This window comes from Leuresthes tenuis, unplaced genomic scaffold, assembly GCF_036924035.1.
Source record: "Leuresthes tenuis unplaced genomic scaffold, fLeuTen1.0.hap1 SCAF_8, whole genome shotgun sequence".
NCBI lineage: Eukaryota > Metazoa > Chordata > Actinopteri > Atheriniformes > Atherinopsidae > Leuresthes > Leuresthes tenuis.
This window is the reverse complement of record NW_027325362.1, coordinates 36,264,473-36,292,008: the sequence shown is the minus strand read 5'-3', so window position 1 is coordinate 36,292,008 and position 27,536 is coordinate 36,264,473. Positions and strand designations below refer to the sequence as shown.

The 27,536-nt window shown below is 37.2% G+C and overlaps 1 protein-coding gene across 1 annotated transcript in view; it reads right to left on the bottom strand.

Moving 5' to 3' along the window:
* The window catches only part of col13a1 (collagen, type XIII, alpha 1), a 64,991-nt gene that overhangs the window by 9,885 nt on the left and 27,570 nt on the right, over window positions 1-27,536 (bottom strand). Inside the window, exons 13-34 of the mRNA XM_072391605.1 lie at window positions 26,141-26,182; window positions 26,022-26,039; window positions 25,481-25,507; window positions 25,150-25,194; window positions 23,989-24,015; window positions 13,201-13,287; window positions 13,059-13,085; window positions 12,907-12,942; window positions 12,744-12,800; window positions 12,608-12,631; window positions 12,475-12,528; window positions 12,224-12,268; window positions 11,754-11,888; window positions 10,139-10,210; window positions 9,930-9,971; window positions 9,759-9,809; window positions 9,573-9,599; window positions 9,356-9,442; window positions 6,940-6,975; window positions 3,590-3,643; window positions 3,449-3,502; window positions 1,477-1,512 (exon numbers count right to left, since the gene is read on the bottom strand). Coding sequence (XP_072247706.1) covers window positions 1,477-1,512; window positions 3,449-3,502; window positions 3,590-3,643; window positions 6,940-6,975; window positions 9,356-9,442; window positions 9,573-9,599; window positions 9,759-9,809; window positions 9,930-9,971; window positions 10,139-10,210; window positions 11,754-11,888; window positions 12,224-12,268; window positions 12,475-12,528; window positions 12,608-12,631; window positions 12,744-12,800; window positions 12,907-12,942; window positions 13,059-13,085; window positions 13,201-13,287; window positions 23,989-24,015; window positions 25,150-25,194; window positions 25,481-25,507; window positions 26,022-26,039; window positions 26,141-26,182 — 1,083 coding nt within the window. The remainder of the gene's footprint in view (window positions 1-1,476; window positions 1,513-3,448; window positions 3,503-3,589; window positions 3,644-6,939; window positions 6,976-9,355; window positions 9,443-9,572; window positions 9,600-9,758; window positions 9,810-9,929; window positions 9,972-10,138; window positions 10,211-11,753; window positions 11,889-12,223; window positions 12,269-12,474; window positions 12,529-12,607; window positions 12,632-12,743; window positions 12,801-12,906; window positions 12,943-13,058; window positions 13,086-13,200; window positions 13,288-23,988; window positions 24,016-25,149; window positions 25,195-25,480; window positions 25,508-26,021; window positions 26,040-26,140; window positions 26,183-27,536) is intronic.

Genomic DNA, 27,536 nt, shown 5'->3' with positions numbered 1-27,536 from the left:
AAGTTCAGTACACTATAATACTGCTAGCCAATTTGACATATATGATAGGAATAAGGGACTGGAGGAACTTGCAAGGAAAGGGTATTGTTAAATAGGTGAAGGAGCAGTAAAACGGTGGTGTAAGAGCAAGAGGATTAACCCAGGACTACATTAGAATGCAGGAGAAGGATGAGGAGGCCAAGGTTTGTGAGAGGGAGAGAGGGCAATCCCTGCAATAAAAAGAGCCACAGGCCACAGAACAAGGTGGAGGGAGGGAAAAGGGAATAGGAAGACCTGCGGAAACAAAGGAAGACAGGACAGAGTAAAAACACCAACACTATCTTACAGCTTTGACTTCAACACTTTCAACTGGACTGTCAGATTCAGGTATGTCTATTAGAGGTGTCCATTTTGTTTCTTTGAGTTTACATTTGAGTCAAGGCCAGTTGAATGTGCTGAGAGAGCTTATGAAAAAGGATTACTTAAAAGATGGGAATGGAAATATTAAAAGGCACAGGTTAATGGGATGGAAACAAAAACTTTCTCATCGAGTAAGGGTGTGTGAACAATACAAACAGACTGTCTGATTCACAGCAACCTGGAAATCAGATTCAAACCAAATTCATTTAGCAGGGCTGTTTTTATGTTTTGAGCTCAGTGTTTATGTATATATATATATACCTCTACTTTAATTCTAAGAGTACAGTAAAAGTTGTACTTTTTGTGTGTAAAATCCAGAGGTGAGTCATCCAAATCCAGGTCATAGTTAGCAGAGCTAAGAATAAGACTAGAAGTATTTTTTGACATATAAACATATGCCTGATATCTTTCTCTTTACTTCAAGCCTAAGCTGAGTTATCCACTTTTTTATGTCATGTGGAAAACAATTAGACAGAAGTATTTGAGACAAACACAGCTTTTTCTACAGTCATATAAACCTTAATATATATATATATATTTTATGTTTGATTAATAAAACAAATCCTGTAAAGTTGATTTTAAAGCACATCAGTAACTATCACATTCAAAAAAGCCACTGCAAAATAAATAATTTGCCTTAGAAAAACAAAAGATATCTTGACATAATTTATTCAGAGTCATGCATCTAATCAAAGAGTACATTCATTGTATTGATATGCAGCTCTTTAATTCACATCTCTGCCTTGAGAGTTCCTTTGTTGTAACAACTCAGCTCTGGTGATCTATTATCAACCCACAAGGCAGATACAACAATAATGGCAGATTATTAATGCTGCAGATGCAAATACTAACCTTTTGTAATAGCCCTCACAAACAGTGTTTAGTTTAGCTGCCAAAATTCATGAGTAAAAAGACACAAAGGATAACTGATCTGCATGCTTTCCACATATTAAAATAAAACTAATAAAACTAAATAAAAATAAGTTAAATCTAAATAAAAATGTTCATTAGACAGAGCGATGCCCCTATTTCTGCTTTTTTTTCATAACAAGCTAAACATTTCTGGTTGTTTCTTACCCGATTTCCCTTGAGTCCTTGTGGTCCTACTAAACCCTGCAAAAAGAAAGAAATAGATTTCATGCATGTGTAGTGAAATTGTGTCACCTGTTGAACAATAATTAATTGTTACATGTTACATGTTACCAAATGTACTTGTTTGACATCACATGCAATGTCCATACATACTATAGCACTCTTTTACTCAACAGAGAGAGAAATACACTTTTGTCTGGTAAGAGAGATGTACCCGGGGGTTAACTTTTGTAGCATATTGATCACATGCAGTACAGTCCAGACTGATTTGTTGCCCAGAGTTAACAAAGAGCTGAAAGTTGCTGTGTACCAGCCGTAACGCTGCCATCGCTCAGAATTTTCCAAAAGGAGCATGTAGAAATATTCATGCATGTTGATGCATGTTTTGATGCAATCTGCTGTTTTTTCTGTGCTAGGGAACTTTTCAGTTTAATTTGCATTGTATGAATTGGACTAATTTGGATTAAATTAATTTGATTGCATTAGGTTATATTTGTAATACAATGAATTTGATTATAAGTGGCTTGAATTGGCCTGTATCTTTGAAATGCATTGAGATGCCATTTGTTGTGTTTTAGCACTATAGAAATAAAACTTAATTATATATTAACTTAAGAATTGAATTGTAGTTATCTGTCAATGTGAAGAGTAAGGTTTGATTAAAAAATTGGAGAAGAATTTTAAATCGAGGTTCCAAGGAATGTAGATTCTTGAGATAATCCATTTTGACCACAATGTACTAGCAGCTGAGTAGGTTTCAGTTTGAACAACAGTGAACAAAGGCAGGTCATATTGACTTAGCAGCTTCATCTTGTTGATCTGACTGGTCGTTACAGTTGACAATAGACAGATGTGTCATCCAGTCCAGATGCTTCTGCATGATAAATCTTCTTGTGTGTTAGGTTAGTGACATACAATTTATTTTTCTCTGAATAGTCGTGAGCAAAAGACATGGTATGACCTAATATCCAGTGTGATGTTGCTTTTCATAAGTTGCTGATATTTAACTGAATCTTTTCCTTCATTTACCAGTGAAATGTTTCTACTGGCAACAAAATAAGCCCAAAGTGTGGTGGATCCACTTCTTTCCTAATTGTTTTTATTGTTTTTTTTCTTTTTAGTGAAATTGTGAACTATTATTTTGCAAACTCTCAATGCTAAATTCTAATGTTAGAATGCAGACCATGTTTTCTTTCATTGACTCTCCCCAGTCATAGGAAGAAAACACCACTCCCAGTCCACTATAAATGCTTGAAGATAATTTGCAGCCAAATATGTTTGATTTTCCTTTTTAAGGAATCCCACAAGCAAAAACTCTGAATGTACCTTAGGTTTCCCAGGCCTCAACTTGACCTCCACTATCTCACTTAAGTGCCAGTTCTTAATTATATCATTAAGCCAGGAAATGGCTACCCTCTTAGTGTCTTCTTTTGCTTAGTAAGCATAAAACTATAAGACAGTCAGGCAGCTGCACGGAGAAACACATGCCACCTGATTGACGGGACCATGGAATCAAAAGATTTCTATATCTTTGAAAGGTGCATTTCGATGATTGGAATAAAATTAAAATATAGTGATCATAAACAAATTATGGCTCTACAAAATAAAATTCATATTCTACTCTATATACTATTCATAGTGACATTAGGCAGACATATTCATACCTTTGTCCAACTGAACTGGTGCTTTAACACCAAACATAACCTTAAATGTCTTTATTGATTGTTGTCAAAATCAGATTATCATATTTTTGTGTGTATCTAAATTTCAGATTACATAAGAATAAACAAATATTCATTTAAAGGGAATTAAATGGATGTGTTTTTTTGGCACTTTCATCATTGCTTTAAATTTCAGTTAGAAGACTCAGTTAGAAGATTCCTCTAGTTATAAACATGCTGCTTTCAATTATAAAAAAAAATGCTGAATAATGTGTAAAATGGAATTTCAGACTTACAGGGATGCCTTGTGGCCCAATTGGTCCTGGTAATCCTGTATCGCCTTTTTCACCCTGTTGTGACCAAAGAAAATCATAGTGTAAATGAATACAAAAGCATATGTACTTTTCAAAAAATGTCTTTTAAACTGAGTGACTCACTCGCTCTCCCTTTGGTCCAGCTGGCCCTGGCATACCGGCTGGTCCTATTAGACCCTTTAAAACAGACAAGAGAAATAAAAAACTGACAACAATTAAAAACATAATAAAAGATAATATTTTATCATTCAATGCCTAGAATCAGTAAGTCAACAAGCTTTCTGGTGGACATGCACTGTTTTTACAAAACATAATGTTTTAGACTGCAGAAAAATACTTTTTGAACAAGCTTGTTGAACTACTGCCTGAACAGTTAAAAAAAGGAAGGAAGATAATTAAAATGTCAACAGTTGTGACTCTATGTCTGAAGTGAAGTCAGGATTGGAGAGGAAGACCTTGCATCTGAAGCATCAGCCATCCAGATGTACTGCATGACAGGTCAACATGCAGCACGGACATTTATGCATGCTCCTTTTGGATAATTCTGTGCAATGGGAGCTTTGCAGCCTGCTGCTAGAAATGACCAGGAGGCAGGAAACTGCTGAGGCAGGATTGAGGACTGAGTATTTACACTCTAGTAGTATCCAATATGTAAAAAAAAAGAACTTCAAAATGACTTGGCCACATGGCCGCAGTACCTTTGTCAGAGTTTAATTAAAGTTGCAAGAGGTCAGAGCACACTACATATTTACACAACAGCAAATCTAGACAAGGTTGAATGTGCATGATTTGTTTGTGCCAATTTTGTTTTCACAGAATCACAATTTTTTTAATCTTTTTAATCCAATTTTTGAGTCTCAAAGAAGAGTCAGTTGTCAAAAAAAAAAACTATTGCAAAACAAATATTTAGAAAGTGTGGAATTATGGGCAAGTCTTGTCCAGTTCAATCAGAACAACTTAAAAGACATGCAAAATTCACCATATTTATGCTCCTGTTATGTATGGAAAAAATCCAATGTTTTCTTTCTTTCTTTTTTTTTACACATCCATTTTACATTAACCAGCAGGACGTTAGCAGTAAAGCTAATAAAATAATTGTATTGTAAAACAACTAGAATACATAGTAGAACCAGGGATTGAGGATATGGAAAAAAAGTACCAGAATGGGTATATGACAAGGAATGATGTCAGATGTACATCGGGAATTGTTATCTTATCATCAATCTATTAAAAAAACAAGTGCATGTGTTTGACATAAAAACTTGGAAAATTAAAGGGATAGAACCAGGAATATTATAAGTCAGTTTTACATCACCATAAGTTGTTTAGGTCCTGGCTGATTTATATATTGTAAATTTTAAAACAATTTAGAATTACTTTCAAGAAAAATAATGTCCTGTTCAGATACTAATGGTTTCACTTGGCATTCACACAAGAATAATAATTAAATAAATAATAATAAATAATGAGCAAAGCAGAGTAGAGTTGTTGTTGGCCCTTAAAGAAGCCAATAAAAACCCTGGTGGAATGGAGTTGAAATATATGTACAGTTGCTGTGTTTGGCGTGAAAGGGGAAGTTATTTTTTTTTTAAACCTGGACCTTATTTCTGGCATGAAATACATTTATCTACTCACTGAGAACAGTTTGGTGAAAGTCGGCGTCCTTCGGAAGATATTTATATTACTCAAGATCCGCGTATATCCATATAAAGGGAGAGAATGGAGGCATTGACAATACAGCCTCTAAATAAGGCATTATCTGTCTTTATTTCACCAATACTTTAATATGAATGAATGAATGAATGAACATGTACTATTGGGGCTATCAGGGGGCTTATTGGGGCTTTCTACACACATTTAGTGGGATGATGTCATCGCCACGCGCCGCTGCAGCACAGCTCTTCCGGTAACAACATCCATTATACTCAAAGTTGTCGTTCACGTCGTCAAGATCTGATAAATATCCTGCCATGTTGCACAAAACTAGCAGTAGCAAACTCCATGTGAAGTTAGCCGACTGTCACAGAGTGCAGTAATTAAGCTGTGCTGCAGCGGGGTGCGTCGATGACATCATCCAAGTAGACACGTGTGTAGAAAGCCCTCTATAAGCCCCCCCGATACATAGACATATATACATAGACACCGTATTGACTGCTCACTAGAGGGGCGTGCCTACAGCGCGGCCACCTTGATACAGTACCACTCGCTCCAACAGTACATTACATCTATGGAGGAATGGTGTTTCATGATTTCCTCGCGCTCCAGACTCTCCACTCTAGCCAGAGCTTCACTAAGTCTGGCCTTTAGAACAGTGGGAGAAACAGGTAAAGCATAATTTGGGTCCTAGTGAAAAGAGGGATGGAAATATATAGTGCTGTTTATAACTCATCACTCATGATGTAGCTGGCCCATATTCTTAATTTCATCCGTCAGTCGCACTGTTTGCACCCTGGATATGAGCGAAGCTGGCAAAGTGACAGGGACATAACACACTACAGTAGGTTTTAATGTGTACTCGTGTATTTCAGTGTTTCTAAAATGAGTGGCAGAGAGCAAATGCGATACATGTTTTAATATGACCAGGGCCTTGATGCTCTCATGTGTTGGAAAAATAATACATGTAAATACTCACAACATTAGAATGAGCTTCAGCTTCAGGGAAATGCTGAGGCAAGTCCACTGGAATAAAACCAGCATTTAAAAATATCCAAGCACCCTGTATCATAGCTACATGTGTGACGTTTTTAACAAATCAATACGTTTGAAACTCGGGCCAAAATGCAGCCAATAATTCTACTTTAAGATTGAGGAGTATCTCTTTCCTTCAGTTCATGCACCGCTGCCTCTGCTAGCCCTGTACCAAGATGGTGGTGCTTTAGGCACCGCCTTCCACAGTCAATGTGGCGTATATGTATATATGTCTATGCCCCGATAGCCCACAATAACAACTACACGGCAGCTCTGAACTAACAGTGCAATAGTACATGTTCATTCATTCATTCGTCTTAAAGTATTGGTGAAATAAAGACAGATAATGCCTTATTTAGAGGCTGTATTGTCAATGCCTCCATTCTCTCCCTTTATATGGATATATGCAGATCTCGAGTAATATAAATATCTTCCGAAGGACGCCGACTTTCACCAAAGTGTTATCGGTGAGTAGATGAATGCATTTTATGCCAGAAATAAGGTCCAGGTTAAAAAACAAAAACAAACTTCCCCTTTAAGGTAGATTTTTTAATTTAGACAGTGTATCCTCAGAACCCAACCCTGAACAGTCCTGTTCTTGTAGAGCTTCTTCAGGACAGAAACAAAACAGGACAAGGATGGAAAGCAAAAAAGCAAGCTAGGACAAGCAGACATGGCAAACATCAAGCAAGCAATAGCAGGTTCAAGGAGTTGTTGGGGGAGGAAGAGGAATGGGAGAAAGAGAGGAAGGGTTAGGAGACCGGAACAGGACTTGTGCCACTCACCACTGGACCAGGTCTGCCGTCTAACCCATGAGCCCCCTGTATAGCGTTGTACATAGTTAGAGAGCAGAGATGATGGGGAAGATGGTGAGAGTAAGGTGGTGTAGGGGATTGGAATGGGGAGGTGGGGGAGGAAGGGGTTGGGGATGGGTGGGGAGTGACAGAAACTGTGACTTTGTGACTTCAACAACACACTCAGGTCATGACAAATGAAGGGTGATGAAAGTGGTGAAGGTGGAGGTAAGGTGAGTGACATTAACTGGTGGATAACATCAAGTTTCACGGAGTGATGCTCTGTTCACTGACTTTTTTTACACCAATAAAGGTGGATGTAACACAAAGTAGAATTCAGTACTTTGATTCCATTAATTACCTTAAGCTCTTGTTATCCAGCTTAACACTGCTGTTGGGTTGGCTGCTCCCTGTCTTTATATATATATATATTTTTTTTTTTCTTTAAGCATGAATCTGAAGTTGTTCTATATTTGACTCTCAACAAATTTGCATGTGAGTCTTGACTCCCAGGACAGTGATTTCCAGTTGATATTTTGCAAACATTTGGAAACTAGGCATTTGAGAATGTTTTTGCAGCACATTATTATGTGTCATAGCAAGTACTTGGAACAACAGGACAATGTGTGAAACTATTAAAAAATAAACAACAAAGTCCAACAGAAGGGCTCGCTGCTGTGTTAAAATCAAACAAACAAAAACAACTCAACTATGAAATGGTTCTGTGACACAGGAAAATAAGATATATTAACCTTTGATACATTTAAAAGTCATGGACCTACTAATAATTATTCAATTAAAAGCTTTAGGTGTATAAAATATATTGTTATTGATATCAGAATACCGCAGTCAGAAATGTAAGAATAACCATTGTCTGAGATCACTGATGAGTAGCGGTATTTTCTAAATGATAACTTGTACATGTCCTGTATTAACTGGTGCTATTGCCCATACTTAAAAAGGGATTTTGTAGTTGTAGAACAAAGAAATAAATAAAACAAATACAGCGTAGGACATGAGCCGCAGTTCCATATACAAAAAAGGCAGATTTCGTTTTCAGGTTGGATGTTCATAAATATTCATCATGGATATGAATTTCAGTATTGTGTATAGTGTGTATAGTGCAATATTGGGTTTCAGTCATTTCTTTGGACTGTAATATTTCTGGTTTAGAATATTTGGACAAAATACACCTACAACAGAAAAAACTGCAAGATTTTGTGCACAGATTTCATTATAAAAAATGACTGTAGTAATTTTAATGGTTGCTTGAAGGCACTATAGCAGTTTGATTCTCTTGGTAGCATCAGGTTCTGCTGTAACTTTCAGAAAGCTGAATATTAAATCGTTTAAGTTGATACTTTTTTATCATTCTTGACCAAATTGGCTTTTGTTCAGTTAATCATTTCAGTTTTCTGGCATAAACATGATTTTAAGCACAGTCCACATATGCTCTTTTGAGCTGAGGTGAGAACATCCTGGAGTTCATTCCAAAAGCTTGTATTGTATTCGTTCTACAACCAACTGCAATGTGTATTTGTTCCTGTTAGAACCCACATCCAAGTTTGAAATTGTATTAAAGACTCCTGAGATGGTCCTATTAATTTTTTCTGTAGTAATTTTATTATTGAAATAGTGTTATTTCATTCAAGTTGTGCAATCTAGTGTCAGTGTCTTGGGGTTGATTGGGATCTCTCCAGACCTTTGGCTAAATCAATACACCTCCCAATACCTTGTACTCACACGCAATATTCTGAACTGATAATCTTGGAGTCTGCAGTAGTTTAGAAGGAGCTCCAGGAGTCACTTCTAATTAGTGCATTTTCCTTCTCAAATCTGCTCAAAACATCTTAGACATTCATATTGTGTTGCTTGCTTATCAGTAAGGAGGGTGTGGTCAAACAAAGTTTTTCACTGTAAAACACGATTATTAACAATAGCTTTATAGACTTTTAACTTGCAAAGTTTAATAATTTAATAATTACTAAATTAATCTACTGAGCATGGACTTATTTTCACTAAATACAAATAATTAGAAAACCGTTAACTTCAGAAAAAGATAAACAGATTAAAAATTGCACACCATGCCATCTTTCTCAAATGAATATGAATGTTGTATCATTGTGTCTCAGATAAAGAACATCTGAAAAATTCAAGGAAAGCACAATACTGACGTGATATTAAAATGAATGTGGTGCTGATGAAGAATTGTTTAATGTTAAAGTAAACCAAGAACCAACACCAGAACTCCACAGGGACAGATGCCATTCATCCCAATATAAAAGAATCTTAGCATAAAAAAAAAAATCAAAAGTCCATAACATAATAACAGTTTGAAACAGTGATACAGTACAATGCAAATGAGTCTGTACTGCAGTAAGAAAGAACTGACAGGAGCAGTACTTACAGGGAGTCCAAGATGGCCTCTGTCTCCCTTGTCACCCTTATGACCTGTCGCTCCCTTTTCTCCTTTCATGCCTATACCTGGCTCTCCCTGAAAGACAGCGTAAAGCAGAATCACCTCCTTCTACTTTCATGCATAGAAAGGCACAGCACATAACTGGAGGCAAGATAAAAAATTGACAGGCTAGTATTCTGCTGTATCTCATAGAAATGTGTCTCACCTTAGGCCCTGAAAATCCCTGAGATCCCTGGAAAAAACAGTTGGATTATGACCACTACTGTATTTGACTAACAACCAGCAGAATTACAAGTTACAGTTGCAAGAAGTATGTTTAAACTATTTTTTAATGTAATAGAAAACGCTATTGTACATGGCTTTTAGGTGATAAATCACATAATTGGCTTACCGCGGGACCAACTGGACCTGGAGGTCCTGGGGGCCCTGGAGGACCATAGATCTAAAGAGACCACATACAAAAATACTTTTCAGCTAAAAAAATGTGTTGCTCATGAAGCATATTCCATGGTCTGATTTAGCATGCACTAATCAGACTTCTGAGTTTGTGACTGATATTTACCATTTCCGACTTTCCTCCATCTCCAGGTTCACCTTTAAGACCCTGTGACAATAGGTGGTAAAGACACAGACACCAAGTTCATAATGTATCTAATTGTCAAAACAATCTAATGAATTAAATCATTTTTTTACACAGCACTTGAGATGAACACAAAATGAATTACACAGACAGCATGCATCCAGACAGATGCAGCCTGAGAGGCATCATACCATTGCGCCAGGTAATCCAATAGGACCAGGGGATCCTGTAGCCCCTTTTTCACCCGTAGGGCCATCTAAACCCTACAGAACAAGGAAGTAGAAATAGACATCATGATAATCGCACAGCCTTTCAATTCAGGGGCTAATGATGTGTTGTCAGTGAATCAAAGCATAAAAAAACAAATACTCGTATTAGTATTTAAAAACAAAACTTTACACCAATCTGCAGCAGAGACAGAGATATCTAAATGGTTATTTTTAATTTGAAAATGAAAAACAAATTTTTTATTGCTGTTTCAGCATGGTTTAGAAGATTCATTGAATTCTAACAAAAAATAATCCATCCATTTTCTATACCTGCTTAATCCGTCAGTCGGGGGGCTGGATCCTATCCCAGCGATCACAAAAAATTATTTGAACCCTAATTTAGGTAAACTAATTTTTACCCTAATTTTTATAAATATATATATATATTTATTTATATATATATATATAATTATACAGTATTTAAGGTATTGTACATTTAAGGTCTTTCTAAATGTAAATTAAATATATTCCTATATTATCATCAATATATACATAAGCGTGCATGGTTGTGTGGCCCTGTGATGGACTGGCGACCTGTCCACGGTGTACCCTGCCTCTCACCCAATGACAGCTGGGATGGGTTCCAGCCCCTCTGCGACCCTAAATTGGATTAAGTGGGTATAGATAATGGATGGATATATATATATATATATATATATAAATAGATATAGGACTACTACTGTTAACACAAAAATGTTTTGTAATAATAATTCTTTACTTGTCTAGTGTTATATGTTATAGTAAAGTCAGTTTATCAATTCATAGAAAGTATAATAATATAACACTTACTATGAATAATGGTGATAAACCTCCTGTGAATTTATTTTTGTAAATTATGGCTTTTACAAACAATTTAGTTTTTTTCCTCATTTTTTAATACCCTACCTCCAATAAATATTTTGATCTTCCATCATTAACCATCTTTCCACAGATAAACTTTTACATTCACTCAAAGCAGAAAGTAATAGGAGCATCTTCATACATGCTTCAAATGATACTAGTATAAATGGAACAAGTCAAGCACATAATAAACTCATTTGAGATAGGCTCTTAAAGATGTCCAAAGATTCAAAGCTTATCAACTGAATTCAAGGTCAATGAATTTGTACACTAAAATCATACACTGCATATATAGTTAATAGGCTTATAGTTAATCTAAAATACATGATAATCATAAGAACAGCATAAACATTTTTAATGCTTATAAAATATAAATTGATATTCAACATCAATTTTCTTGATTGTACATGAAATTATGGAGTTGGACACAATGTTGCCCAACATACCTCAAAAAAGCAAAGTTTTAATCAGTAATTATACAGTATTTAAGGTATCGTACATTTAAGGTCTTTCTAAATGTAAATAAAAAAAGCAGTACTCAGTGTCTTTCCTGGGGTCTCATTCAGTTAGTATGTCTCTAATTAAGTAATATGAGGGCAGCTGGAAAAACCAAAGCCTTCCCTCAAGATAATGACAGATGTTGGGAAACCCCAGGCAGTCATGTGATATGTGTTGTGTTGTTAACATAGTCACTCACAGGTGATCCAGATGGGCCCACATCTCCTTTGTCTCCCATAGGTCCTGCTAAGCCCATGACACCTCTTTCTCCTTTGGGACCTTCAGGACCAGCGGGACCTGCAGGACCAAGCTCTCCGGGCTTTCCTCTGGGTCCCTGGAAACACACGAGGTCAATATAGCCTAATTGAACTGATTCTGAATAATTCTAGATACAGAGTTAAAATAAACAAATTTTTACATTAAATCTGACATCGAAAAACTTTAATAATTAATCGTAACATACTTTTTTTGGGGGGGGGCTTTTATGACTTTTATAGATAGAATAGTGGAGAAAAACAGGGCAGAGAGAGGGGGAACGACAACGCAGTAGAGGCCGTCCGGTTCAGGACTCAAACCGGGGCCGACTACAATGAGGACTACAGCCTCCGTATATGGAGCGCCTGCTTAACCCACTACTAATATTATTGACTACTTATATTGAAGTTTTACCTTCTCTCCATCCAGTCCTGGGGGACCTGGTAGACCAACTTCTCCCTGAGGATTCACCAAGGTTAGATTACCAACTAAGCACGGGAGGACACTGCCTGATAATCGCAAACACTATATAGTAAAATTCCCCTACAACAATTTAACCAACAATTTAGAATTTTATTGTTTGAGGTGTAGGTCTTCTTTTAATCCCACTATGTAATAACATAAAGAACATAATGTGTACTCTTTCATTCTAAAATTGCTCCTACCTTGGCACCAGGAACTCCAGGGAGCCCTGGAGGTCCAGGTAATCCAGGGGGACCCTAGGCAGATGGTCATGTCATTAAATTGAATAAATAAAAGTACAGTCTATACTTGGAATAAATCCTTGAAACTACTTACCATCTGGGGTATGTTGCGGATATCCTGTGAAGGAACAGTTATTGTTAATTTAGTGTTATTCATTATTTTAATTTCTCTTCATACAAGATAAGTATAATATTTAAGAGTGACATACATTTTCATTAGAGTGACATACATTTTCATTGTTCTGGATTTCAGCCCTTCCTGGCTCCCCAGTTGGGCCTGGAGGACCCTAAGAAGTGAGGAAGACCTTTTGTTAACTTTGTGGGCACAATCATAGAAATGAGAATATTTTGTCCCTGTGAAGACATTTAGTTAATCTGTCAGTGAAGACTTACTCTTGGTCCAGGTGGGCCTTCAGGACCTACTTCCCCCTAGATGTTGAATAAAGATGGAAAAGACTGTCTTGAAACTTCTTAACATGTGTATTTGAAAAGCAGGCTCATTAAATACTCTTTTTTCAGTCTTTTTTCTAATGCTTTTGTCTTACCTTGTCTCCCTGGTCACCTTTGCCACCCTTAAAATAGGATAGTTACATAGTAACTTCATCTCGTAAAAGTTTTTCTTAATCATGTCTGACACTTTGCTGTATTACAAGTTATCTACTATTACACTTAACTATTTCCTCTTACCTTGGGTCCCATTAGTCCAGGCAGTCCTGGTGAACCTGGTTCTCCTTTGACTCCCTGAGCTGCAGTGCTTGGCTCTCCCTTCTCTCCCTAGCATACACACAGAAATGCTTAACCAATGGCATACTATTAACCAGATGAACAATAACGAAAAAGGTTTTCTTGTCTTGTCTAAAATGTTCCAGTTTTATGGCAAAAATAATAATATAAGCACACTAAAAGTCAAGAGGAACAATAAAACTCTATGTATTAAATATACATCCAGTATTTATTAGAATATTTTGTGAATAATGCACAAAATGGAACAACATTTTACATACATCTAGTTGTATGTAATAAAATCAGCAAGCATGAATACATTTGAAGTGATGACTCATATGAAAGATAAACTGAGGCTTTATCTGCAAACATCAAGCGACAGACAGAATTTAGACAGACACACAGCATACACTCTTAAAGTAAGTGTCATTAAAGAAGTCATAGAGTGAAAAATAATCCTGTTTTTTTCTCTTACTAATTATATTTCCTGGACTTTTGTTTGCATCACATGGTCCTAACCAATGATTTAGGTTTGCTCACCTGACATAGAATCGCTAAGCTGTCATGAACTCACATTTATATACATACCGGTATATGAAATATTGGTAAAGTATTTTCTTACAATAATGATATGGATATAGTTGATGATTCATGTCTTTGTTCAAAGATAGTTTTCCCTTGTCAACTGCTGTCTCTTCCTCAATGTCCTCTAACTTTTTCCCAAAGTATGTTGAGAGTTGATTTGGTCATATGTTCACACATGGTTGAGGCTGTCTGCTTTCAGTGTCCATTCAGTTATTTGTAACTAGAATCCTTGCCGTTTTGCTGCACTTTAAAGTGCTGCACTTTAAAGAAGGGTCATCACCAAAGACAAGTGATGGAATCTTATCTCAATGACTATAGGACAAAAAGTAGAGTAGATTTGTTTCAAAATAATTTTGTCAAACATTATTTTTATTTCATGCAGAAGTAATAGAAAAAACACTATAGTTAAAAATGACTTAACCCCTAACAATGTAGTAAAATCTGCAACAATAACAGTTAGTACCAATTATCAAGGCTAATTCTCACATCCATTGTTAAACAAAAGTATTTCAACCAACAAGAAGTGAAGAAAAACTGAACAAAAAGGTAAACATAACACACTGCAACTTTGCTCCAAAACACCAGTCTGATGACTATATATCTTCACCACATCCAGTTACTTAATTAATAAAATGTCTGACACAGGCTTAACCAGACCGTTAGAATGTTCATTCCATTCCAGGCCTACCCTATAACCCCTTTTGCCAGGGATGCCAGGTGTACCAGGGATTCCAGCCTGGCCCTTTGCAGTGGAAGAAAGACAGTTATTGCTCATCAGTTATGCAGGTCTATGCAATAGCTGACTCACAATGTTGGAAAATTACTTTACCTTTAACCCAGGGGCACCTGGGAAACCTGGTTCTCCCTACAATAGCCAATTTGCATGAAGGTAAAAGACAGAGGAAAAGATAAAAACAAAAAAAAAAGATAAAAAGCAGAAAGTGGATAAACTTAACACATTAAAAACATTTGAAAATACATGCAGACACATGCAGATTATACAGGCACTGTGTCAAACCCCTCTACAGGGTTTGCAATGGCAATGCAAAGGTTTTTAGGTGGTGCATGTCATTGTCCTAATTGTCTTTGTTGGTTGGTTTGATAAAGGTCAGTCTGGTGAGACTTGTAGAATGCTAAGTTCACTTTTGCACCAAAGCCCCCGACATTCATAGACCTAATGAACTTTTTTTCCCCACTGAAAATAAAATAGCAGCTTCTTGTTCAAAAGCTACATGTCAGTCTGTTCACTGCATTCCACGAGCTGGCTTGTATCAGTTGATAAGGAAAAATACCACAAAGATATGCAGACATTAATTATTTTAAAGAGGTAAAAAAAAAAATCAAAGAAGTATAATTTTCAAAAGTACTACAAAGACAGAATATGAACAATGAAAATGATGACTAGATAATAACAACCACAAAGAGATGTGAAACAGCAGCAGACAGACATAACAGACAAAAAAAATTGCTGGCAGATGTATTCTTGTCTAAGTGTTTACTAGTTGTTTCAAAACTAAAATGAAAAAAGAAAAAAATGGGTGGGGAAATGCAAACAGTCATTTTCTCTTCATGGACGCCATTTTGTGTCAAACAAACTGGGTGTCTCTTGAGGGATAGTTTTGGAGGTAAATTGTGTAATAATCTCTAAATATAAACATAAAAAAATCAAAGCTAAAATGATGTCTTAGTTGCTTTCTGTCAAGCACCAGTTACAGCAGTTTGAAATGATAAGCCATTTGAAGCCATTTGTTGAAGATAGACATGAAAATATTCCTGTGTTATTCAAGTATTCTTGTTCCCCTAAAAAGATTAATAAGTAGCAGGTTTGAAAATCGAGTCACAGCTGTGACCAATGAAGCACAGATATAGCTGCCGAGCAGAGAAAGTTCCTACAATCCTGCATCTGTCTGTGGCAACACTATAGAAACAAAATGCACTAGACCATTACTTATAATGGATAATCAGTCTGCTGTCACTGTGTAACACTGAATAAACACAAACACAAATACAAAGTAAACCTGCATAAATCCATAAGCAGATTTACCATAAACTGCAGGATGATGTGATACCCCAACTTATCAATCACAGAGTACTAACCTACTGTACACCCACCCTGTCTATACCTAAACACAAAAATGCAGCATTCTAACTCTAACACATCACTTCTGGATGGTGCATTCCATTGTGGATTCACATAATGTGTTAAAATAATGTGTTCCTACCACAGAAAGCTATAAACGTTTCCTCTTGACTGCAGCATTTAAATAAAATTTTGATTTCCATGATGATGACACAAAATGTATAATAAATCAAAACTAAATATTAAGATTATCTATTAGGCTATTAAGAAAAGATTAGATTGTTATGTCTGGACTGACAAATTGACGTTGTACTGATCCAGCAAATTAAGAGAAATTTGCCATAAATGACTTCACATACTTGTTTAATGTTTATCCATCTATTTGCATAAGCAGGACATCTGATTCCAAAATTGATTCAAAATTAAACATAACTTACATTCAGATTTGTTACACGATTCTGCATGCTATATTGTATTCTGTGCTCAAGGTGTTGGAAAAACTCCAAAGCTTTGAGTGCCTGTCTGTCCCTTCCACTGCTACCTCAACAGCTACTTGTATATGTAGTAAAGCTAATTCAGCCCCATGCTACCTGCAAGAATATGTCATAAAGAGATATTCATGCATGTTATATCTTATATAATTGTGTAGGGTTACAATATCATGCAGAGCTTGGACAAATAATTGGCTTGGCCAGCCTGGGATGCAGTGCATGAATATTTATAAAAATACAATTAAAACACACTGCAACTGGTACAGCAATAGGACATATAATACTGCTACTCTAGCTTTCACTATACAAAATATTGCACTGTTACTGATAGTCTAGTCTATTAATAAACTTTTCTGAGGTCAATAATTCTCTATAAGAACACAACAACAGCACGACAGCAGATTATCACAGACAAATCTGTGTAATTTTTCTGTATTTTTTTTATGGAGGAAAGAGTACCTACTACTTTACAAAGCTTATAGTTAAGGGTAACTCAGGTGACCCTGAACCATCACATAGTTATGCTGCTATAGATAATAAAACAGAGAACAAACAAGATAAAAGAATATGTATATATATAAATATATATATATATATATATATATATATATATATATATATATATATATATATATATATATATATTGTATTTCTTAAGTGCCTTGAGATGACATTTGTTGTAATTTGGTGCCATATCTATTTGAAAAAGTTACCAGGAAATATAAAATCTCAATAGAAGAAATAGTTTTCAGGCTTTGTTTAGGAATGGCTCTTTTGATGTCCCACCACAGTATTTCAATCAGATTCAGATCTGGACTTCTTGTGAGCCACTGCTACACCTTTTGTTTTTTCTCTTTTTCAGTCATTCTGTTAAGATTTGCTGCTGTACTTGAGATTTAATTCAGTTTTATTTATATCGTGCCAAATTACAACAATTGTCATCTCAATGTACTTAAATAATATAGTCCAATTAAAGCCAACTGGAATTTAATTAATTGTAATCATAATCCAATGAAATCCAATTAATCAATTTCAAAAGAATCCAATTCATTCATGTAGAGCTAATTCAAAAACAATATCCTAGCCAAAATAATGTTACATGTACATAATCTCATTTGAGAAATTAAATAATATAATTTGAGAAATTAAATATAATTTGAGAAAGTGAGGAAAGGTGTGACAGATGAGGTCCCCCAGCAGTCTAAGCCTATAGCAGCTTAACTATGGGATGTTTCAGGATCACCTGAACCATCCCTAACTTTAAGCTTTATCAAAAAGGAAAGTTTTAAGCCTAATCTTAAAAGTGGAAAGGGTGTCTGCTTCCCGGACATTTACTGGCAGCTTATTCCACAAGAGAGGGGCCTGATAACTGAAGGCTCTACCTCCCATTCTACTTTTAAAAACTCTGGGAACAACAAGTAAACCTGCAGTTTGGGAGCGAAGTGCTCTGTTAGGAAAATATCTTACAATGAGATCTTTAAGATATGATGGACCTCGGTCATTAAGAGCTTTATATGTGAGGAGAAGAATCTTAAATTCTATTCTGAATTTAACAGGGAGCCAATGAAGAGAAGCTAAAACTGTAGAAACATGATCTCTCCTGTTAGTTCTCATCAGAACTCTGGCTGCAGCATGGTGCAGCAGGATGTTCCCGATTTTAGCAATATTATGAAGGTGAAAGAAGGCAGTCCTAGAAACCAGTTTTATATGTGCGTCAAATTATAAATTCTGGTCAAAAATAACTCCAAGGTTCCTCACTGTAGAACTAGAAGCCAAGGAAATACCATCTAGAGTAACTATATAACTAGACAATTTCTCCCTGAAGCGCTCGGGTCCAAAGAGAACAACTTCAGTTTTGTTTGAATTTAAAAGCAGACAGTTCTGAGTCATCCAGGTCTTTATGTCTTTAAGACAGGCTTGTAGTCTGACCAACCTATTGGTTTCATCTGGTTTCATAGATAAGTACAGCTGAGTATCATCAGCATAACAATGGAAATTTATGCCATGCTGTCTAATAATGTTACCTAATGGAAGCATGTATAAAGTAAAAAGAATTGGTCCAAGCACAGAACCCTGAGGAACTCCATGACTTACTTTGGTGTGTGAGGAAGATTCTTCATTTACAAGAACAAACTGGAATCTATCAGATAAATATGACTTAAACCAGCCTAATGCAGTTCCTTTAATCCCAATAACATGTTCAAGTCTCTGTAACAGAATGCTGTGATCGATCGTATCAAATGCAGCACTGAGATCCAACAGGACAAGCACAGAAACAAGTCTGCTATCAGAGGCTAAGAGGAGATCATTGGTAACTTTCACCAGTGCTGTTTCTGTGCTATGATGCACTCTGAATCCTGACTGAAACTCTTCAAACAGATTATTTCTATGTAAATGATCACTAAGTTGAGCTGCAACTATTTTTTCAAGAATTTTAGACAAAAAGGGAGATTGGATATAGGTCGATAATTAGCCAACACTTCTGAATCAAGAGTAGGTTTTTTAAGTAAAGGTTTAATTACAGCAACCTTAACAGGCTGAGGTACATATCCTGTCAACAAAGACCGATTGATCAAATCCAATATGGAAGTGTCAATTAAGGGGAAAACCTCCTTGAACAGTCTGGTTGGGATTGGGTCTAAAATACAAGTTGATGGTTTAGAAGAGACTATTGCTGTTGTTAGCTCAGAAAGATCAACTGGGCAGAAGCTGTCTAAATACAATTCAGGTTCGAAAGATACTTCTAAAGCTGCTCTACTTGATGATACATCAGTGATAATAGTGGGAAGGATTCCATTAATCTTCTCTCTGATAGAAACAATTTTATTGATGAAGAATCTCATGAAATCATCACTGCTGAGAGTTAAAGGAATACATGGCTCAACAGAGCTCAGACTCTTTGTCAGCCTGGCAACAGCGCTGAAGAGAAACCTGGGATTATTCTTATTCTCTTCTATCAATAATGAATAATAAGCAGTTCTAGCTTTACGAAGTGCTTTCTTATACATTATTAAACTATCTTTCCAGACTAATTGAGACTCTTCTAAATTAGAGGAACGCCACTGTCTCTCCAGCTTTCTTGCAGTCTGCTTTAAAGCAGCTGTGAATTATACCAAGCAGCCAACCTCTTCTGACTGATTACCTTCCTTTTCAGAGGGGCAACATTGTCCAGTGTTGTACGCATTGAAGCTATAGTGCTGTCAACAAGAGAGTCAAGTTCTACTGGAGTAAAATTTAGGTAGCCGTCCTCTGTCATATCTGCACATGGCAGTGAAGAAAAGGGAGGGAACACTGTTAACTGTTCACTCTCAATGCCATAAGTCAGCACAAGGTCAAGGGTATGATTAAGGCAGTGAGTAGGTCTGTGAACACTTTGAGAAAATCCAATAGAGTCTAATATAGAATTAAAGTTAATATTTAGGCTGTCATTTTCAACATCTACATGAATATTAAAGTCACCCACTACAATGACTTTATCTGTACTCAGCACTAACTGGGATAAAAACTCTGAGAATTCAGACAGAAACTCAGAATAAGGGCCAGGTGGACGATACACAACAACAAACACAAGAGGTTTTTGTGATTTCCACTTTGGGTGGGAAAAACTGAGAATCAGAGATTCAAAAGAGCTAAAACTAATCTTGGGTCTAGGACTGATTAGTAACCCTGATCTGAAGATAGCTGCCACTCCTCCTCCTCTGCCTGTGGTTCGAGGAACGTGAACATTTAAATAGTCAGAGGGAGTTGATTCATTAATGCTAACATGATCCTCCTGCTGCAGCCAGGTTTCTGTAAGACAAAATATATCAATATGATGATAACAAATCAAATCATTCACTAACAGAGACTTCAAAGGGAGAGATCTAATATTCAGCAAACCACATCTAATAGTTTGATGTTTTTGGTCAGTTAAAGTTTTTGTTTTAAATTTTTTTTTTTGCACAAGAGGATTTGCTCCTTTTGTGTTTTTTGACTGAGGGGGGGGGCAGCATCAGGTGGGAAGCCGCAGAGAAGTGTGTAAGACTACAACTCTGCATCCTGGTCTCAACCCTGGGATGTCATGTTTTTGGATGACTAATAAATTCGTCCATATTTCTAGAAACGAGAAGAGCTCCTACCAAAGTGGGATGGATGCCGTCTCTCCTCATCAGACCAGGTTTTCTCCAGAAAGATTGCCAATTATCTGTGTAGCCCACGTTGTTTGCTGGACACCATCTAGACAACCAGCAATTGAATGAGGACATGCGGCTAAACATGTCATCACTGGTCAGATTTGGCAGGGGTCCAGAGAAAACTACGGAGTTCGACATTGTTTTGGCAAAATTACACACCGATGCAACATTAATTTTAGTGACCTCCGATTGGCGTAACCGGGTGTCATTACCGCCGACGTGAATAACTATTTTACCGTATTTACGTTTATCCTTAGCCAGCAGTTTTAAATAGGATTCTATGTCGCCCGCTCTGGCCCCTGGAATGCATTTGACTATGGTCACTGGTGTCTCTAATGCCACGTTTCTGACTATAGAGCTGCCAATTACCAGGGTTTTGTCCTCAGTGGGTGTGTCGCTGAGTGGGGAAAATCTGTTTGAAACGTGGACAGGTTGATGGTGAACCTGTGAACCGGGCTTGACTTTAGGACTATGACTACTCTTCCTGACAGTCACCAAGCCACCCTGGGGTCCCGGCTGCTCAGGATCTGGCTCAAGGGACCTGGCTAAAGGGACCTGGCTCACTATCGGGTGGTTTTCAACAGTGCAGTGGCTCATTGTCCTGTTGCATGACCCCGTCTTAGCCAAGTTGTAGCCCTTGGATAGATGACTTCATAAATTACTCTTACAGAGAAGATTTTATATGACTCAATGACCTCAAACTGCCCTTGTTCTGTGGCCACTGTGGTCGTCTCTCTGCCATTGTGCTTGATAGTTGGTATGAGGTGTTCATGCTGATATGTTGCATTTGGTTTTCACCAATGATACTATGCAATAGGGCCAAACATCTTTACTTTGGCCTTGTCAGTCCAAAGGACATTGCTCCAGTCTTGTGGTTTGCTCAGTGGCATTTTTGTAAACCTAAACTGTGCTGCAATTTAAAAAAATAATTTTTTACAGAGAAGAAGCTTCCTCCGACAAGGTATCTTTCTCCTACCTTCTAGCTTTTTCTTACCTCTGACTTGCGTAGCTGGTTTCCCATCTAATCCTTAACATTTGCCTGTAAACTTGCACACGATCTGTCACTTGTCTTTTGACTATTGCCAGTTTGTGACCCGCCTACAAGCCCTTGCTTTTTCTGAACTGAATTTCTGGTCAAAGTACTGTTGCATTGGATGTCTAGAGATTAATGGCCACTGTGAAAATATGGGAATAAAGAGGAGGATTTGAGAAATGAATTGAAATTAAATGAATGTTAGTAATGGGTTTCCTCCGCAGGGTGTCTGGGCCTCCCTTAGAGATAGGGTGAGAAGCTCAGTGATCCGGGAGGGGCTCGGAGTAGAACCGCTGCTCCTCCACATTGAGAGGAGTCAGATGAGGTGGCATCTGGTTAGGATGCCCCCTGGACGCCTCCCTGGGGAGGTGTTCTGGGCCCGTCCCACTGGGAGGAGACCCCGGGGAAGACCCAGGACATGTTGGAGAGAATATGTCTCTCGGCTGGCCTGGGAACGCCTCGGGGTCCCCCCGGAAGAGCTGGAGGAAGTGGCCGGGGACAGGGACGTCTGGGTTTCTCTGCTCAAGCTGCTGCCCCCGCGACCCGACCCCCGGATAAGTGGCAGATGATGGATGGAATTGCTGTGGTCCCATTTGCTCATAATCTCTTCCCTAGTTGGACAGTATGCTGCTTCTAATTACAGTGAGAGAGAAATGTCTGTTCCTGCTCTCAGTTCCCATGAGCAAAGTTTGAAAACAGCTTTCAAGGACAGGTTTTAGATTAGTCCAAAGCAATGCAACTGCAACTCATTTCACTGACATATGGAATGAAGTTCTGCTGTAGTAGTTTCCTTTATGTCTGAACATGTAGGAGCTGTGGAACTGAAAAGCTTGAGTCAAGAAGTCATTATTTGTGGTCAGCACCATGCAGAGATTAATAGTCATTGTGTAAACCACAAAACCCCTACCTGGCCACCCTGCAGTATTTTTCTCTGACACAAGACTAACTCAGATTCTATATAGAACAGAGTTGATTGAAGCCTCAACTCCTTAGGCTACCATTCTTCAACATTGAAGGATCAGTCTGCAAAATCACTTTCCCCTTATTATAAAAGAACACAACTCTTTTCATATTATTGTTTCCTGAGGATCTCAATGAATGGAAGTTTTCTTCTTCGATGTTCTCTCCCTCTCTCTCTCATCTGTCTGAGCAAGATAATGACGAAAACACACGCATACACATGGCTGCAACTGCTACAGTCATGCTGTTGATGCCAACGGGGAGCTCTAAGCCCAGACTAACAGAGACTTCTGAAGTACTAAAGTCTGCCAGAGAAAGATTATAGAAATGGTAGAAACTGTTAACAATAAATCAATTTAGAAATTAATTAATTTAGCGATGGATAGATACATGGGTATATGGGTGAATTAGAAGGATCATGGGTAAATACATATGGCCAAATAAAGACAATTGAGGGAGTCTTTAGTTCAAAGCAAAAAGAGATCTGACATGCAGGTGCTTAGTATTCATTATTCCATGGTAAAGCCTCTGAAAAATAATATCAGTTACCTCACCAAACCACTATAGAGCTAGTCCATAGCCTCACAGTGGTCTTCATGAGAGATTACAGGTTATTTATGTTCAAAGACACTAGCCCCTTACGGCAAACTTCCTCACTGTTTTTTATCTAAAAATTCATCAAAAGCAGCAGAAACATCTATGACCTTGGCATGCATAAGAAAACCTCAACTCGACACACATGAAACTCCACGCTTAGCTTTCACTCTACCTTCTTTCCCCTCTCTCCTGGGAAACCCATTTTTCCTTCATTTCCCTGCAAAGTGAATGGAAACATCAGCTCAGAGCAGCAGGGCAGTAACATCAGACACACCCTTTCAACCAGAGATAAATCAAAATAAGAACAGAATCTCAGGGGAGAGGGGAGGTGCTTCTTCATCATGGGGACCTGACAGTAGGAGATCTAAATATTCAGACACAACATTGAGTGTCAGAAGCAGCGGCTGGTTGCCGTGTGAATCAAGCAAACAGAAAAGCTCCCATACAGGGTTCACGTTAAGCACTGTGTGAACCCATGCTGTTTAACACAACTACCCAAAGTTTATTCTAGGCATATATGGAGAACTCATGGAGGACCAAAATCATGTGTCCACAAAATGTTGAACATTTATGCAGATCTGGCTATCAAATACCACACATAAATCAAGTCAGTAAAGAGCATCTGACTGTGGAGAAAGTGAACATCAAGCAGTTTAAAGTTAATAAACAGGAGCTACAACTACAAACAAAGGCAAGATTGTAGGTCGAACCGTCTGGACAATGTGTTTCAGTCAAGAAAATCAAGAAAATCTAAAAAAATCATTAACTGGATGCAAAATCATTAAACTACCCTTTGTAAAACTTCAGAAAAATGATAGAAAACTCCTTTATTACCTTTATTCCTTGATCTCCTTTAACTCCCTGTGGGGCGAAGCAGAGACAAATGGTACAATTGTAACAACTGACAACAACTGAAGCCCTCCACTAGATGGAGCACAAAATCTAATTCAAGCAATAATGCTTAAAGTAGATTTTGTTTTCCAAGTGTAATGTTCAACAGCTGGATAACAGTGTCTGCAGAGACTGCTTCTCTATCTGCTTAGTGACCTTCAACTGGCCTGATGTACTCATAAAGCTCACGGCAGAAAACAGAGACAGGAGTCTTGGCTGATTTCATGGGAAAACAACATGAGATGGAAGAACAGTTGAGGATTACAAGGCAATAATCTACACAGAAGCTCCCAGCAGCAAGGCCTGTCCAGCAGTCACACCTTTAAAAAACCTGCTGGATAAACGTCATCTTTACTATTCAATTGAAATTAGAGTTTGCAAATTTGGGTTCAGAGAAGACTGATTTCACTGACTTCTTACAAACATTCTGAAGTGTTCTTATGATTTTTTTCTTCATTTTTTTTCAATTTGTGATAGCAGCTGTTTCAGGATACTTAGATCACAGAAATGTTTTATAAAGTTAGAAAGTCAATCTTTTGTCTTCCTGGATTAATGTGTAGACGGATGGACAAAGTATATATATATTTCAATACATACAAACCGCAAATTGTGGGGACAAAATTATAATTACTCACAAGTTTAAAAAGGATTTTTGAGCGTCAAAATATTTTATGGTTTGGGTTTGCTTGCGGACTGCTGCCTTTTACTATGGCCATAGGTATACTTCTGTGCAGGTACATCGATCTAACTAATGCCTCTTTTATAAATTATTTGCCACATTTTCTCTACAAAGATGATTTCAGGCTGGAAAGCTGTCATGGCAATCTACTACACCACAAATCAAATACCAATTTAAAGGCTTTGTTTTAATAGTCCCAATTTGTAGTAGGGTCACTTCATAAAGATTTACTTGGGAGCCAATTAAGAAAAACATTAATCCACAAACTGTTCTAGTTTTTGGAAATTTGAATTCTACATTAAGGTAAATAAAATAAAAATATGAGAAAATCTTTAATTTATTTTATTTCTATTATAAAGTTTTCTTTTGTACTTTTGAACATGAAACATGTTTGCTAAACCTTAAAATGGCAGAAGGTGCCATACCTTTGGGCCTTCCGGACCTGGTGGGCCAACATCACCTTGGTCTCCCTGTGGACAAATTATTTGTTAATTTCAGCTTCTGCAATGGTGGTGTAGTATCTGACTTTGCTGTGTTCACTGTCTTTCTAAACTACAATTTAAAAGATTACAGAGCTCTTATATTGAAAATATAAGAGAACAATCTTTCCTTTAAAATAACACAAATTTACTGTCTTGGAAGGACACCACCAGGGAGCAAATGCTGGGAGTCACACTGCATACTTAAAAAGCCATGAAACATCTTTAAAATTGTTACTGACTGAATGAATTAATGAATGAATGAATGGGAATCTACCTTTTGCCCTGGAACACCTGGCTCACCCTGGGGAAATAAGTGTATATAGAGTATATCCATGAACAAATTGCGTAATTCATAGTGACTCTAGAACAGAAAAGCAGGTATTTTCAACTTTATCTGAAGGTTAAAAAGACTTATTGCCATGCAGTCCAGTTCAGCTATTACTCCTGGTGCTACAGCTCATTACAACAAAAGCTACCTCCTGCTATGAGATTCAGTTTATTTCTGCAGTGAGAGGTGTTTATGGAACTCTTTCCACTGACCTCAAAATCTACATTCCTCCCTTCTAATATTCCATGACAATTAGGACAACTTGTGGAGATCTGATCCAAGTGAAACACAAACATCTGTCGTATTTCAGTAGCATTAGTGGGGTTAGTCTGAACTGCAGCTGCACAGAGACCGGTTGGAAATTATGACTTGATCCATGTTTCATGTGGCTTAACTGTAGGAACTCCTGGAAGGTGGTCCTGATGTTGATCAAGTTTTTTTAAGGATTAGAAATTTGCTGTTTGGAGGAGAAAAAACATTTCTTTACCTTCAGTCCTGGTAAAAGCTGCAGAAGCAATGTAGAAATAACAAGGTTAATGCCAAAGGAACATAAATGAGAAGACTTTGAAAGGAGAAAAATCATAAAAGAACTGAACCTGCACTTACCCTTGGGTCTTTTCCTGGCTTGCCTGGTTCCCCGGCTTTACCCTGGATGAAAGGAGTAAAAATTTACATAGGCACTGGTAAATCTATTGAAATTTAAAGCAATAACATTTGAACATGTAAAATATGCAAATGAAAACATAAGTAAAATGATGGATTTGTTTATATAAATACTGCATTATGGCAATTATTTCTCATCTATTCTGATGCATCCCGTGTCACTTGTAAACTTGTGTCAGTAGGTAATGTCGCTGTAAAAGTTGTAGTGTAAAAGTTATTTGACTGGTCAAATTGATAAGAAACGTGCTATATAAATACAGTTAATTTACTTTTTAAGAAAATCTAGTTTTGTTTGTTTTTCCTGTTTAAGTAGTTTCCTGTTTTATTTTGAAAATGTTCAGCTTCTATGTTTCCCATCAGTATTTTGTGTTACTTGAGTTCAGTCATTGTCTTTAGTGAATATGGGCCTCTATTCAGTTGCCACATTGTCTTTTTGTGACGTACTTGCAGTTAGTCTGTTTTATTATTCCATGTTAGATTACCTCAGCTTCTTGTGTTTTGGATTTGTGCCCTGTGTTTTGACTCAGCTTTTTTGGGTGCATCTTGGCCGGTTTGTTCATATTAAGTTTCACTGCTACTGTGTGTTTGAACTTTGACTGTCTAATAAAGATTCAGGCTTTGTACTTTGTCCAAAATTGTGCCCTGCAACTGGATCAGGGCAATGTTGTGTATTCACAATTTGATGTTGACATGCACACTATTTAAACTACACGAACAGTTCATTATTACTCCATATGACACAATTCTTTCAAAATCCACCCATATACAGTACTGTGCACAGGTTTTAGGAATCATTTCCGGGATTTCTTGCTCTTTTTTACACTGAAGATAGTTCTTAACAACATTGGCTGTATGGCTGGAGTCCTTGTCCTGCTGCAGAATAAATTTGGAGCCAATCATATGCCTCCCTGATGTTATTGCATGATGGATAAGTATCTGTCTGTATTACTCAGCATTGAGGACATCATTAATCCTAACCAAATCTTCAACTCCTTTTGCAGAAATGCAGCCCCAAACTTGCAAGGAACCTCCACCAAGCTTCACTGTTGCCTGCAGGCACTCATTATTGTACCACTCTCCAGCCCTTCTGCTACAGGCAAAAATTAAAAAAACTGCAACTCTCCTATGTAGACCACTTCTGGCCAGACTTGTCTGTCCAGAGAAGGGTGTGCCATGGTGTACGACCTGACATTAACATGTTGTGGATGTCTCCCACAACCTCACCTTCATAGCATGTATTAATGACTGTATTTCAACTTACATATGAAATGGGTCATTAGCATCTGTTTGGAATAACTGGTTGACTATAATCCTATAAAAAGCTCACTTTGCATTTTAT